This window comes from Cryptomeria japonica, chromosome 6 (assembly GCF_030272615.1).
Source record: "Cryptomeria japonica chromosome 6, Sugi_1.0, whole genome shotgun sequence".
NCBI lineage: Eukaryota > Viridiplantae > Streptophyta > Pinopsida > Cupressales > Cupressaceae > Cryptomeria > Cryptomeria japonica.
Genome location: NC_081410.1, coordinates 582,066,031 through 582,080,903, shown reverse-complemented (window position 1 = coordinate 582,080,903; position 14,873 = coordinate 582,066,031). Strand labels below are relative to the sequence as shown.

The window sequence follows — 14,873 nt, the reverse complement described above, 5'->3', positions numbered from 1 at the left end:
AATAGATGAATTTAAAAATTTGAATGATATCGTGATGATAATCAAATGAGCATGGACCAATAGTTAAAATAAAAATTATTCATTTTAATATTTATTTTCTAAATAATAAGTGGTTAAAAAATATATAATAATCAAATGAACATGGACTGATAGTTAAAATAAGACTTTTAATAACTTCTAATTTTTAAATTAAGAGCAGTTAAAATTATTGTACAAGTTTTTACTTGCGTCATAATATGTGTTTAAAAATAGTACATAAGGTCAATAATAAAATAAAAATAATATAGCTTTAAATATATTTGAAATGAAACTAAACATAGCCTTCCAAAAACTTTATAAGTTGGTAGGTAAACAAAGATAAGTTCATAAGTAGAGAGCACTGAAATCGATTGAACAAGTACACAGTTTGGTCCATCAAAACCTGCCACAAGAAGTTGACTGAATTACACTGATTTTTTTAATAAACTATTTAATAATATAAATTGACACTACAAAACCAGTTAAATGTCTTAATGATAACAAATAATTCTCTTACGAGCCCCTTTTTAATTTTTATGTTTCATTTACAGATGCTTTTCCCATTTCTGGCAACTATGATTCACAGTGAAAGTTGGATGAGCTCACGCATGATGGGTCTAGACACCAAAATGTATATGGACCATAAAAGATGGCCTGAGCCTACTTCCTCCCAACAAAATTTTATTAGGACTCGGAAGCATATCTTCATGTTCTGTAATGCCTTTTTTTTTTGTTTCTCTTATAACCTGATCTCCCCATACAGTAAAATGAGAGTATACATAAACGTTTTCCAATTTTTAAATTGAGCTGAAAATGCAAATTATAACTTTAATAGTAAACTTTAACTCTGTATGTCATCTTCGTATTTCTTGCAAAGCAACTTTTGAGAAAGCAGACTGGCATTTTCTCTTGTAAACATCGAAAAGTGTTTGGGTAACTAATCAATTATGGACAATAGATATATAACTTGATAGTCCAGATTCTTCCATCACAATCAATACACATGCAACATGATTTTACACTAATCCATGGTTCAATAAAACAATGCCCATGCAACGTGCTTACATGCCATCCTAGATAATTAGCATCAACCTAATAATATAACTATGAACAAGGAACCAATCTTAGTATTTGCCTAATTGCGGCACAATGCTATCTTCCACTGACCAGGAAACACGAATTTAAAATTTCTGCATCAGTAACAAGAGGTAGCAAAATTCTTTTCTTTCTTTGTTTCTTTATTTATTTTTGATATAGAACTTTCTCATATAAGTCTTCAACATAAGAGTCTATTCTTGATCCTAAACCCTGATTGGGGAAAAACAAAAAATATTTTTTAAGCGATTCCCTTTTGTAAATTTTAAGCTTTAACTGTTATGTAAAACCAATGTGCCACAGCCAAAGTTTGTCTAGAAAGTACCAGAAGGTTGTTCTTAGTAGTGTTATGTAGCTCATCTGTCTCTAGAGTATTCCCTGTATGAATGCTAAATCAATAAAAACTAGCCAACTCTAAACTAAAGATGTGAAAAGATCAACTTTTAAGTACAGTTTGGTAGTTAGTAATTTAGCTTTACTGGTCTCTTGTTTGATGTGCAGATGTGTTGTGTAAATGGAGCATCTTTCCCTTGTAGCTTCCGCTAACCATTTTAGATGAGAAACTGGCTTTCTGATGATCTGAGGAGGCAAATTTATTTTCTGATTTTGCTCTCAATTTCATATGACGTTCCTCATAAGTAGCTGCATAAAAGTAGTAAAGATTTACTCGATAATATGAAGTTTACTAAAACTGAAAAATAAGAATTGCATTCACATAAAGATGTCATTTTGTAGAATAAAATATAAACAGAACAATACTACCATAATAATTTTTTTGAGCAATGCACTGAGAAACAATGAATTTCTAGCAGCTGTACACCGAAGTAGGGGCATTTAAACAGTGTGTTCTTGTAGACCAAATTTTAAATGTAATATGCCCAAATTACCAGATGAACATTTCACAATCATCTTTATATCTATTCAATTCTGTGAAAATATGATAACCAAATCAAAGAAACGATGTGAGTTGATAAATTTTATGACTTGTGTTTCAATTTGTTATATTTGATTGAAAGCAGCAGTTTAATTAATTAGAGAATTGATTTAATATAAACATGTATTTCTCTATCTTTTTTCCCACGTGTACATAATTTAAAGAACTACCATCTATTTTAGTATGATTTACCTTAGATTAGTTTCTTTTTTGACATTTGGAAATGCGTTGAAGAACTTGCTCATGATCTTTGTAGAACAAATGCAGCATAATGGAAACGTAACAGAACACTATAATGGCATCCATGACTTCACAACTTATCTCCATTTGATTGAGCTAATGACTTTCTATTCTTTCTCAGTTTTTTACATATGACATTAGCTGTAGAAACATATTGGCAAATAAAATGCTAACAGCATGGGTATATTGTTCAATCATTGGGGTCAGAAATATTCAGGACTAAACAACAGACACAAGAATATTATATGGGGCGAGATCCAATGAGTACTTGTCTGCAACAATGTGAAATCTAAGCTAACGATTCAATCAGAAGCAACAATCCAACCAAAAGAAACGACCTATGCTCCATGCACAGCATTGGTGATTCTATGCTGCCCAAAGAAAAAGTATTACTTCCTCAGGTAGTCTTGTATTTGCTTATCCTTGTTACTTTGGCAGTTCTGTTTGCCAAGCGGATTGGTAAATGTCTGAAATGGCAAGTATGGTAAACATCTGCCTCAGACAGTCTTTGTTTTTTTGATCAGTAAATCGTGTATTTTATTAATTTGGAAAAATATGTACATGTCAAAATTTCAGGCCCATATTTGCAAAACGGGCATCATCAAAACCCAAATTCCCTCAGATCCATAGAATTGAGAGTTTATCACCCGAACCCGGCAAGTACAATAGGAAAACAACATTTACAGTAAACAAAAACAAAATTGGGTGATTCTCATCTTCTTCTACGCCTCCATCACCTTCTTTCCTTTCGCATCCTCTATCACCGCTCATTCTTCCATCTGCATCTCATCCTTTGGTTCCTCACTACCACCGGAGCCTTCACCAAGCAGTAGTACTCAGCTCTGTCTCACATGCCCCTTCCTTGCCGATCGTCCACGCTTCCTTCTCCGGGGAGCTAGCTGAGTCTTGAGGGCTTGATAGTCCTCATAGGGTCCCCACTTGGCAACATCCAATCGTGTTTCCCAGGCAATGATTGATGAGATGTTGCACTCCATACCAGGAACAGCCGGAGTGGAGGGGCATATTCACTCACATGTAGCCATCTCCCACCCGGGCTTACAAACCCCTCCATATCTTGCACCAGGGCTAACAATTCTTCAAACCCACCCAACCATTCTTTCTTTACACACCTATGCATTATCTCCGCCACCGATTGATGTGGTTCCAGCTCCAAACACCATGCCATGAATAGCAAGACAATGTCAATGTTGGTGCGGTACTTGAAACCCCCTTCCAGATATTCCACCCCCAGCACGATCTTCACTCTAGTCAGGAAAGAGCCTTCCTCATACACGAAAATGTTTGCCAATCTATCATCAGTAATTCGTCCCCAGAACGCCACCTGTTGTTTGCTTGTTCGTAGAAAAAATTTGCTTCCATATTGACCCCTATGCTCTGCAACTCCTCTTTTGGCTTCACCCAGACGCAAATGCCGATAATTTCATTGCCTCTTGTGTGGTTTATAGTTGACTTATTCATCCATCGCCATAAATGTTCCTTCCAAATTGGTATTGGAGCAAGAAATGGTAACATCTCCCACACGCTTAGATACGGTAATGAGCTTGGTGTTCAGACTTCATTACTATTAGGGGTAAAAACATATGTTAGTAAGAATAATAGTTATAAGTATGTTATGTTGTGTTTATGTTTATGTTGTAGCCGAGAGGTTCCCATTGGGTAGTTGGGAGTTAGTGTAATGTCCCCACTTTAGCAGTTGACCAAGTGTATGTGCGTTAGCCTATCTCTACATGGTCCCAAGGGCTAACGAAGGGTTTAAGGGGATCTTGGAGTGTTTTGGCCTAGTCATTTTCAGTTTGGGCCAAAACGGAGTTGATTTAGTTAGTTTCAAGCATACTTACTATTTTTAGTAAGTCAGCAAGACACAACGGAGGCTAGTTTTGGTGATTGGATTCGATACTCCTTGGCGAGAGTTTTCCGATGAGCTATCACTCGCGCTATTTGGAGTCCGATTGCTAATATATTTTAATGCCTGAAGTGTTATTAAAGTAACATTTAATTTAATTGTAAACTATTAAAGTGTTACTTTAATTTTTATTTTATGGGGATGTGTGCAAATCAAAGGGGCACCCAAGGGAGACATAAGTGAATATTTTAATATGTTTTATATTGCACATCTTTTATCCCACATTGCTCAAGTGAGTTGGGTCGAGCCTTGGAGAAAGAATAAAAGGAAGCTTTTGTGGCTTCATTCAACATGTTGAATATGAGAAGAAATTGATGTGTGAGTTGCAGATCCGTTCTTGGCATTAGAGGACGTTTATCCTCTCTTGTGACATTCTAGACGTCATTCCCTTGGGGTTTGGCCTTTGGAATCCATTGCTATCAGCTTCATTAATAGGCAGATTGGGTGCATCTCCAGCTACAGGCAGATTTGGTGTTTTGCTCATACCTTCTCCACTTCTTGACCAATGCCTATGCCATTTTGAAGGGATGATTTTATGATGATATTGGATTGATTGAAGACTAATTAATACTGTAGCACAACACTATTCACGTTACTGTAGCACGGCACTATTCATGTTACTGTAGCGGCAAGATGGGAAGTCATTGCTGGAATATTATGTCAAAAATGCTGGAGTATTTAGTGAGTTAAAAAAATCTGCTATGTATTTGATTTTAATAGTTCTGGAAATAATATCATTTCAGCAGTAGTTCAATCTTCATGTTGCACATTATTGTAAATTCCTTCTAGTTCATGTTATATGATTTAAAATCTATGCAAAGACTAAAAAACAAACAAACATTTCATTTCCGAAGCCATAAGAGGTTTAAACATTAAACGGAGAAATAAGGAGTTGGATGCAAACTGTTTGACTTAATTCCTATCAGCAGTTGGTTTAGTTTTTGGGCATTCTAGGGTGTCCATTACAGTGGTATCAGAGCTTGTTTTTCCTGCCATCCTATGAAGGTTTCATGCGTCCAGCACATCAGTATTACTTGAGGAGAAATAGGTCAAACACAAACCTACAGAATTCACCAGAGATTGAAGAAGAGGGTGACCTTTTTTTCAGCACCAGCCATGGGTGACAGAGATGGGGAAAGGGGAGAACCTAGCACTAAGGAGATGCTCAGTGATCTTGCTAGGGGTCAGAGGGAGCTCTAGGCTACATTGTAGCAGATGGCTATAGCATTTACACAACATTTGACGAGAGCAGATCAAGGCAATAATGCCAACCGAGGTAATAATGGCAACCAAGGTAATAATGGCAACCAAGGTAATAATACCAATCAGGGTAATAATGCTAATCAGGGAGATGGACAGGGTAATGGAGGTAATGGAGACGCATCGGTTAACAGGGGAACCAGGACATATGCTAGAGCAGGTTCTTCTACTACGAGACCACTCATGCCACAGTTTCCTCCGAGACAGAATGACCAGAATAATGTCGAACCTACACAGCAAGAGATTCAAGATATGATTATAGATGATTGGAGGGACTCTAGCCCTGAGTTACAGGCTAAGATGACATTTAGGGAATATATGGATGTTAGACTCAAGAATATTCCCATGAGAGGAAACCGACAACAGAATTATGAGATGAGGAAGAAGTTGGGAAAGTTGTCTATTCCATACTATGATGGTACAGGGAAGGCTTCAGCACGGACATGGGTCCAGAAATTAGATACTTATTTCCAGCTTAATCCCATGCTTGAGGAGGATACGATTAAGTATGCTGCATTGCACTTGGATGGGAGTGCACACGAGTGGTGGCACCATGGTATGGTCACATTGGGCCATAATCAGATAGACACATACGCAGAGTTCACTGAGAGGTTGATTGATAGGTTTGATACGAAGGATCCAGAACTCCATTTCAAGGAGTTAGCTCAGTTGAGACAGTGGGGTCCTATCGACAATTACATTTCAGATTTCCAGAGACTATCAGTGTTGGTTACAGACATTTCGGAGAGGAGGTTGATTGTACTGTTTGTGGATGGATTGTCAGAGCCTCTTCGTGGTTGGGTGAAGGGACATGATCCCCTCACATTGCAGGATGCCATTCGGAAGGTGAGAGATCTTGCACTTTCCGCTTCTAGGAGTAGGTTCACTCCTAAGGATCCACACTTCAAGAAGGATAAGGATAATAAACCTCTACATAGGGATTCTCAGCCTTAGAAAAAAGAATCAGAGGTTAGACAATGAGACACTGAACGAGTTGAGGCGGAAAAAACTATGTTTTCAGTGTAGGGAACCGTGGGATTTATCTCACAAGTGTCCTTTGAAGGCTAAGGCCAACCAGATGGAGTACTTCTCTACTGAGGAGTCACAGTCAAAGGATGAGGAGCAACAGTCAGAGTCTGATGGTGAGAGCAGTGCCACTGAGGAGGGTTCAGGGAATGAGAAGTCCCTAGCTAGATTGATAGGTGCTCAAAAGGCAATTACTTTTAAGGTGCGTGGCACCATACAGGGAGAGAAGGTGGTTGCTTTGCTGGACACTGGGGCCACACATAATTTCATAGATTCACAGTTAGTGGCTAGGAGAGGGTGGAAAACTGAAGAACATTCAGGATTCCGAGTCATGGTAGCTAGTGGTCACAAGTTACTATGCACACAGAAGATTACAAATCTTCGCATCAGATTGGGAGATGGTTATGAGCTACGGGATGAGTTCTATGTTGTGGACATGGGTGATTATGACGTTATCTTAGGGATGACTTGGATGGCATCGTTGAGAGAGTTTACTCTCAACATGGAGAGAGTAGAGATGAGGTTCCAGCATGAGGGCAGGACCGTGGTACTCAAAGGATTATCAGATGGCAGTTGTAGGGTAGTTTCTTTGAGAAGGATGGAGAGGTTGTTCAGACATGATGATGTTGAGTGGGCAGCGGAGTGCTTGATTATGCCAGCATCACCAAAGCCACAGGTTAAGAGTCATTCGCCTGATATGCAGGACATCCTTGATAGACATGCCAAGGTATTTGGCAGTATTCCACATGGCGTTCCTCCAGATAGGGGGATAGAGCACGTCATCGAGTTAGAAGAGGGGGCTAAGCCCATTATGATCACGCCCTATCGTCATCGAAAAAAACACAAGGATGAGATAGAGAAAGCCATCAAGGAGTTGTTGGAGATGGGGCACATTAGGCCAAGCAAAAGCCCTTTTGCTTCAGCAGTTGTTTTGATTAAGAAGAAGGATGGAACAATGCGCATGTGCATTGACTACAGGACCTTGAACAAGAAAACCATTAAGAATAGGTACCCCATTCCGAGGATAGATGAGCTGATAGATGAGCTACATGGGGCATGCTTCTTCACAAAGATAGATTTGAGATCAGGGTATCATCAGATCAGTATGAGGGTAGAGGACATTGAGAAGACAGCTTTTCAGTGCCACTATGGTCATTTCGAGTTTCTGGTTATGCCATTTGGGCTAACCAATGCTCCTGCTACTTTTCAGAGTTGCATGAACCAGGTGTTTAGAGGGCATTTGAGGAGATTCGTTTTGATTTTCTTTGACGATATTTTGGTCTTTAGCAGGACATGGGAGGAGCATTTGCAGCATCTTGAGGAGGTGCTATCTATCTTGGAGAGAGAGTCGCTGTATGCCAAGGAGTCTAAGTGTGAGTTTGGGATGACAGAGCTTTTGTACCTTGGTCATATTATCAGTGCAAAGGGAGTTCGAATGGATCTTGAAAAGATTAGAGCTATTGTTGATTGGCCCATGCCTACGAACCTTACTCAGCTTAAGGGGTTCTTTGGCTTATGTGGTTTTTATAGGAGGTTTGTTAAGGGGTTTTCTCAGACAACTGCTCCTTTGACAGATCTTACTAAGGAGGGGGCCTTCATGTGGACAGGGGCAACACAGAGGTGTTTTGAGCATTTCAAGCAGGTGATGTCTTCATGTCCGGTCCTAGCTCTACCAGACTTCACGAAGCCTTTTGAGCTTCATTGTGATGCATCAGGTGATGGGATTGGAGTAGTATTGATGCAGGAGAAGCACCCCATCGCTTTTGAGAGTAGGAAGCTCCGAGGTGTGGAGAGGAGTTATTCTATTTATGACTGTGAGATGTTGGCCATCATGCATGCCTTGGCCAGATTTCGATCCTACTTGGTTGGAGGGAAGTTTGTGATCAAGACGGATCACAACAACATAAAGTATTTCATGAGCCAGTGAGACTTGAATGATAGGCAGCAAAAGTGGGTCACTAAATTGCAGGCTTATGACTTTGACATTGAGTTTGTCAAAGGGAAGAAGAATGTAGTAGCTGATGCCTTATCCAGAAGACCTCACATTTGTGCTCTTGCAGAGATTACAGGAGATTGGAGGGATAAGATTATAGCAGAGTATGTCGGAGATACTTGGGCTTCTAGTTTGATTTCAGGTACTATACAGGATGATCACTATGAGGTGATAGATGGATTGATCAGATTTCAGGACATGGTTTATTTGATTCCGTCATCACAGTTGAGAGAGGCGATACTAAGGGTATTTCATGATGCGCCTACAGCTGGGCATCCAGGGATCTTCAAGACCTACAGGCAGATCCGAGAGTGGTTTTCATGGAGAGGGCTCAAGGATGATGTTCAGAGGTATGTCAGGGAGTGTGCAATTTGTCAGCAGAATAAGGGAGAGCACACATTTCCTGCAGGTTTACTACAGCCCTTGCCCATTCCTGACAAGAAATGGGAAAGCATTTCTATGGACTTCATCACTGGTTTACCACGAGTGCAGGGAAGAGATTGCATTTATGTGGTGGTAGATAGATTGATGAAGTTTGCTCACTTCTTTGCTATTCCTTCTTCTTACACAGCAGCTTAGGTGGCAGATTTGTTCTTTAGAGAGATTTTTAGGTTGCATGGGCTACCGAGATTTATTGTTAGCGACAGGGATAGCAAGTTCATGAGCACCTTTTGGCAGGAGTTGTTTAGGTTGTGCGGTACAGATCTTACACCTAGTACGAGCTACCATCCTCAGACAAATGGGCAGACAAAGATAGTAAATAAATGGGTGGAAGGTTATTTACGGAACTATGTGACTGCGCAGCAGAGAGCTTGGGTCAGGTGGTTACACATGGGGGAGTATTGTTACAATACCACATATCACATGACCATCAGGATGACTCCATTTATGGCATTGTATGGGTATGAAGCACCAAGCTTCATGGATTTGGCTTTGGGGGACAGCAGAGTGCCCAAAGCCAAGGATCTGTTGCAGGATAGTCAGGATATCCTGAGAGTGCTCAAGGAGAATATACAGCAGGCTCAAAATCAGCAGAAGTTGTATGCTGACCAACATAGGGTAGAGTGCAGTTTCGAGGTGGGGGACATGGTGTATTTGAGGCTACAGCCATATAGGCAGTCATCGCTCAAGAGGAGCGGAGCAGAGAAGCTGAAGCTTAGATTTTATGGTCCCTACAAGGTGATTCGCAGAGTGGGTGAAGTCGCCTATGAGCTTGAGCTTCCAGAGGGCAGTTGGGTACACAATGTATTTCATGTGTCTAGGCTTAAGAAAGCCATTGATCAGAGTGTAGTACCTTCTGCAGATTTACCCCCTTTGGATGAGGAGGGGAAGCTTGTGTTAGTACCTGAGGCTATTCTGGACACCAGAGAGAGGAAACTCAGAAACAGGATAGTGAAGGAGTATTTGGTCAGATGGAGAGACCTGCCGGAGGAAGATGATATATGGGAGAATGAGCAGGTGATACAGCAGGCTGGACTGAGATTGCTTGAGGACAAACAATTTCAAGGGGGGCGGACTGTAATGTCTCCACTTTAGCAGTTGACCAAGTGTATGTGCGTTAGCCTATCTCTACATGGTCCCGAGGGCTAACGAAGGGTTTAAGGGGATCCTGGAGTGTTTTGGCCTAGTCATTTCCAGTTTGGGCCAAAACGGAGTTGATTTAGTTAGTTTCAGGCATACTTACTATTTTTAGGAAGTCAGCAAGACACAACAGAGGCTAGTTTTGGTGATTGGATTCGATACTCCTTGGCGAGAGCTTTCCGACGAGCTATCACTCGCGCTATTCAGAGTCCGATTGCTAATATATTTTAATGCCTGAAGTGTTATTAAAGTAACATTTAATTTAATTGTAAAATATTAAAGTGTTACTTTAATTTTTATTTTATGGGGATGTGTGCAAAATTGCAAATCAAAGGGGCACCCAAGAGAGACATAAGTGAATATTTTAATATGTTTTATATTGCACATCTTTTATCCCACATTGCTCAAGTAAGTTGGGTCGACCCTTGGAGAAAGAATAAAAGGAAGCTTTTGTGGCTTCATTCAGCATGTTGAATATGAGAAGAAATTGATGTGTGAGTTGTAGATCCGTTCTTGGCATTAGAGGACGTCTATCCTCTCTTGTGACATTCTAGACGTCATTCCCTTGGGGTTTGGCCTTTGGAATCCATTGCTATCTGTTGTCCTCATTTTTGTTTCCAAAAATGAAGGACTACTACGGTGAAATTTTTATGAAAAAATGAAAATTTTTACTCTATGGCACACTTCCCGAGGCAGAATTTCGACTAATCCTTGGACTGGCTTAATCCTCAGTCCATTCTCGAACTACGGTTCGAATTTCATCCAATTTTGGGTTCGTTTTCTATGCCTTTCCTTCAATTTCGGGTTTTAAAACCCCGACTGCAGGTGGAAAATTTTCTTCAAACTGCAAGTTTTAATGATATTCATTGTTTTGGGTTTTTGTAGGGGAATTTTTAGCTTATTACATGTGCATTTTTATTAAAAGATGTTACTCGCAATTTGTTTTAAATTTTCCTTCCTTCCTTTGTTATTTTTAATTGTTTTTTGGTCATGTTTAGTTAAAATAGGGATTTTTTGGCTCAACTGCAAGTAAACTTGCAGTTTGTTCAAAAAATCCCTACTTTAATGGTTTTTACATGTAATCAGGATTTTAAATCCCCATTACATGTGTGCATGTATTTCTAACTTGTTGTAGGGATTTTATTTCCCTTTTACAAGTTTTTAAAACTTGTAGTTTGCTCCAAAAAACCCGATTTTGCCTTGTAAGTGAAAAGTAAAAAAATAAAACTTGTCATTTGGTTCAAAAAACCCGAATTTGCCTTGTAAGTGAAAAAGTGAAAAATAAAACTTGCTATTTGGTTCAAAAAACCCGATTTTGGCCTAGTGAGTGAAAAAGTGCATTTTAGAACTTGTTATTTGTTCTAAAAAACCAGATTTTGATTCCCTTATGCATTTCGAACTTGTCTTTTGCTCCAAAAAACCCGAAATGAAAGAAAAAAACGATTTTCGACCATTTCAAGGCAAATTTTGTGGAGAAATTGTTGGAGGAAGGATGCGTTTTGGTTTGCATCCTATTTTCATGCATTCTTGGACATCTTTCACGCCATTTAGAGGATACATTTGCTGGTTTTTTGCCCTAAATCAGCAACCACGTTTTTCTTTAATGCCACATTTTGAGGGATTAAATCTTCAACAAACTGCAAACTCCTAAATCGTTTTGCCCTTTCTCACCTAGGCGTGGAGTTTGGGAGGAGTTTTAAGCCATTTAATGATGCCCTCCAATATGCAACAAGTGCCACGTTTTTTCCTCCACGTGAATCATTATGGCTGCATTTTAGAAGTGTTGAATGCCATGCATCTTCAAGGACATGGATCGTTTTAGCTTTAAGTACCAAGGCGTTGAGGTTTAAGAAGCATTAAACATTTTCCATGACATTTTGCTCTTGCTTGGTGCCACGTTTTTCCATATAAGACATTTTTGCAAAAAACGTGATAAGGGTTTGGCATTACGGATTGCTCCTTTTCACCGATTTTGCTTCTTCATTCCAAGAATTGTTGCATTATTGGAGAAGCATTTTGCATTTTTAAGAAAGGTATGTTCTCTTTCCTTTCTTCCCTTCATTTTATTATTTTCTTGTTTTCTTTATTTTTCGTTATTAGTTGCATTTTTGGCATGTGATGTTCTTCCCCTAAAAATTGGTTTTTGTGAAAGAAATCTTCCCCTTAATATGCAATTGTTGAATTGCATTGTTCTTCCTGAAATTCCCTCTTAACTTGTAATCGGGATTTTTTTAATCTCGATTACAAGTTCGCTGGAAATTCTTGTTCTTCCCCTACGGTTAAGGAATTTAATCATTTTTGGTTAAAATTCCAAGCTTGAAAAGTGTGAAATACCCCTCCCTTGCAAATTCGGGTTTTAAAAACTGGATTACATGTTCAAAAGGTCTTCCCATTTTCATAAAAATGACTTTCCCGGACATTCATGTTCCCCATATCCGTACTTTCCATTTCCATCATTTCCCGCAAGTCAAAATCTCATTTTTCGTCCATTTCTCCATTTTCGAATTTACAAGTGTACTTGTATTCGGGTTTTAAAACCCCGATTGCATGTATGTCCTTTCCAACTTGTATACTTGCGAAAATTCTCCCAAGATCCGAAATTGGTCAAAGTCAAGATTTTCCCATTTCTACATATCTCCCCTTTTCCTCTCACAAAACCGTGAAATTTAGAAATCAAAGTTTTACCCATTTGAAGAAGGAAGAATGATATTTGCAACTGACTATGATGTTGCCTTAACTCTTTTAAGTCTTCATCACAGCATTCCAGGTTCACAATCAATGTCAGATTTGTCGGCATCTCCAACTCCAAAGAAAATGAAATACAAATATGACAAATACCAGAATGAGGTTGCACCTTCCCAGGTTTCTTCTCCTTTGGATCGCATCAGAGACACGGAAATAGGGCACGTTGATATGGCAGAATTCATCAACAGGGTAGAAGATCCACAGGATAACAATTTGCAGTGGCTGTTGGACAGCCATATCCATCATGCATCTTCTTTCCCAGTGGCTGCCCTAGAACCTGAGTTCGTTCTTGCATGCGCCCATCATTTTGACAAAGAGTCAAGAGTCATCAAAAATGATGATGGTGAAGCTATAATTCGTCTTGATGCGGATACAATCGAGAAGGTCTTCAAAATACCTCCTGCACCTGTTTATATGGAAATCACCAAAGAAAGTGCAACAGAGTATTATGTGAAAAGGGAAAAAGATTGCAAGCGACACATCAATAGGTGGATCCAAGAGCCACGTCCTTCCTTCTCAAGATGGGCAAAGTTGTACCGTTGTGATTTCAAGTGGGAGATAGGAGACACCATCACTCTTCTCAGCAGGATGATGGGCCTTGAGCACTCTAATGTCTTTGAGCCATGGATGTATCAATTCATTATGTTCATACGGCAGTCGCATCACATTTCATGGGGTAAAATCATCAGCGATGCTTTGTGCGAACAACTTGTAGCACTTCCTACCACTATGACCTTCTTCATGAATTCTTATTTGGTATATTTAGCAGCGTCACTTAGACACTTTCCAGGTCTTTCTACCAAGGGTGATCGCTCACTTATACCAGTTTGGGAATATTATGACTAGTTGCCATTGAAACCTAGCAGACTGCATTTCAGAAGAGTCCAAGATGCATTCTTTGGATATTTCATGTGTCAGTTTGATGTGGATCTTAGAAACAAAAGAGTATCAGATGAGGCATGGGTCAAGGTGTCTGAGTATGGGTGTTTGTTCCTGCAATTTCCCACCTTCACCTATATGAGGATTGGATGCTATGATGGTCAGCCATACATGCTTCCAAGATACCCAACCGATAAGATAATTCTTATGGAGTTGGGAAGACAGATCATGGCTGTTCATACTTTTCAGTCTGCTAGACACAAGGTTGGAATGGGGATCTCTAGCACAAACCCATTGAAAATTGGTCGATATTCCCTTGTCACATCTGTGAAGGCTAAGGTCATGGAGGTTGAATTGCAGGAAATTAAGCTTAAGAGGTTCAAACCTAGAGCTGATTTTGATTATAGAGTTATGACGGAGAAGATCAAGAAATCCTTTGTGCATGTTCATCGCATTGAAGACATCTGGGTAGATCTCCGCACGGAAGCCGAAGTTCTGAAGATGGATTACTGCAGGCTCACTGTTGAGCAAATTGTTGACTTGAACTTGGTGGATATCCCACAAGGGATGATCGATGACGGGCATATACTTGATCCTGAATACACTTCACGAAGGGTTGAGGAAGCTCCACTTCCTTTGATCCAATGGTCACACAAGGAGTGCGTCTCCATCCTTGACAGATTTCAGCCTATCTTGGCCAACACTAACGCATGGCTGAAAAGTAATGCTGTTAGACTTATCAAAATCAAGGTTGGTAAAGAAGATGATTCTACAGGCCCTCTTGGACGGAAGTCTGAGATTCAGATTGATAACAAGGAGGGTGCTTCATCTTCAGGCACAAGGATCAAGTTACGAGTTAGTCGTGCAGTAGTGCTTCCTCCTGAGGAGATGACTACTCGTGGGAAGGAGAAATCACGGTTCCATGTTCGGGTGATCGATCTGGATAATCCAGAAGAGGGGCAGCAATCTGACGATGCGCCTAAGTCTCCAGTTTCAGACTCACCTCACGAGGTCATTCCTCCAGTTTCCATTGAGACGCCTCTTTCTCCTCCTGATTTGCTCATAAATGAGTCTCCTCAGAATGCAGTTCCCATTTCAGCATACGAGCCTTCTCCTGATCGACAATGAGAAAGTGTGTTGAAAGTTCCTGAAGATAATCCCACTTGCATTCAGTTATC

General features: G+C 39.8%; 1 protein-coding gene across 6 annotated transcripts in view; it reads right to left on the bottom strand.

Moving 5' to 3' along the window:
- Positions 1–212: 212 nt before the first annotated feature.
- LOC131035677 (uncharacterized) overlaps positions 213–14,873 on the bottom strand; it is a 376,645-nt gene continuing 361,984 nt past the window's right edge. For 3 of the 6 annotated variants that reach the window (XM_059207503.1, XM_059207505.1, XM_059207506.1), the window contains one exon: positions 213–421. In XM_059207503.1, the coding sequence (XP_059063486.1) occupies positions 243–421 (179 nt within the window). In that variant the 3' untranslated portion in view covers positions 213–242. Of the gene's footprint in view, positions 422–998; positions 1,756–14,873 lie in introns of those variants that run through there. The other 3 variants (XR_009358274.1, XM_059207504.1, XR_009358273.1) reach the window with 3 other exon arrangements.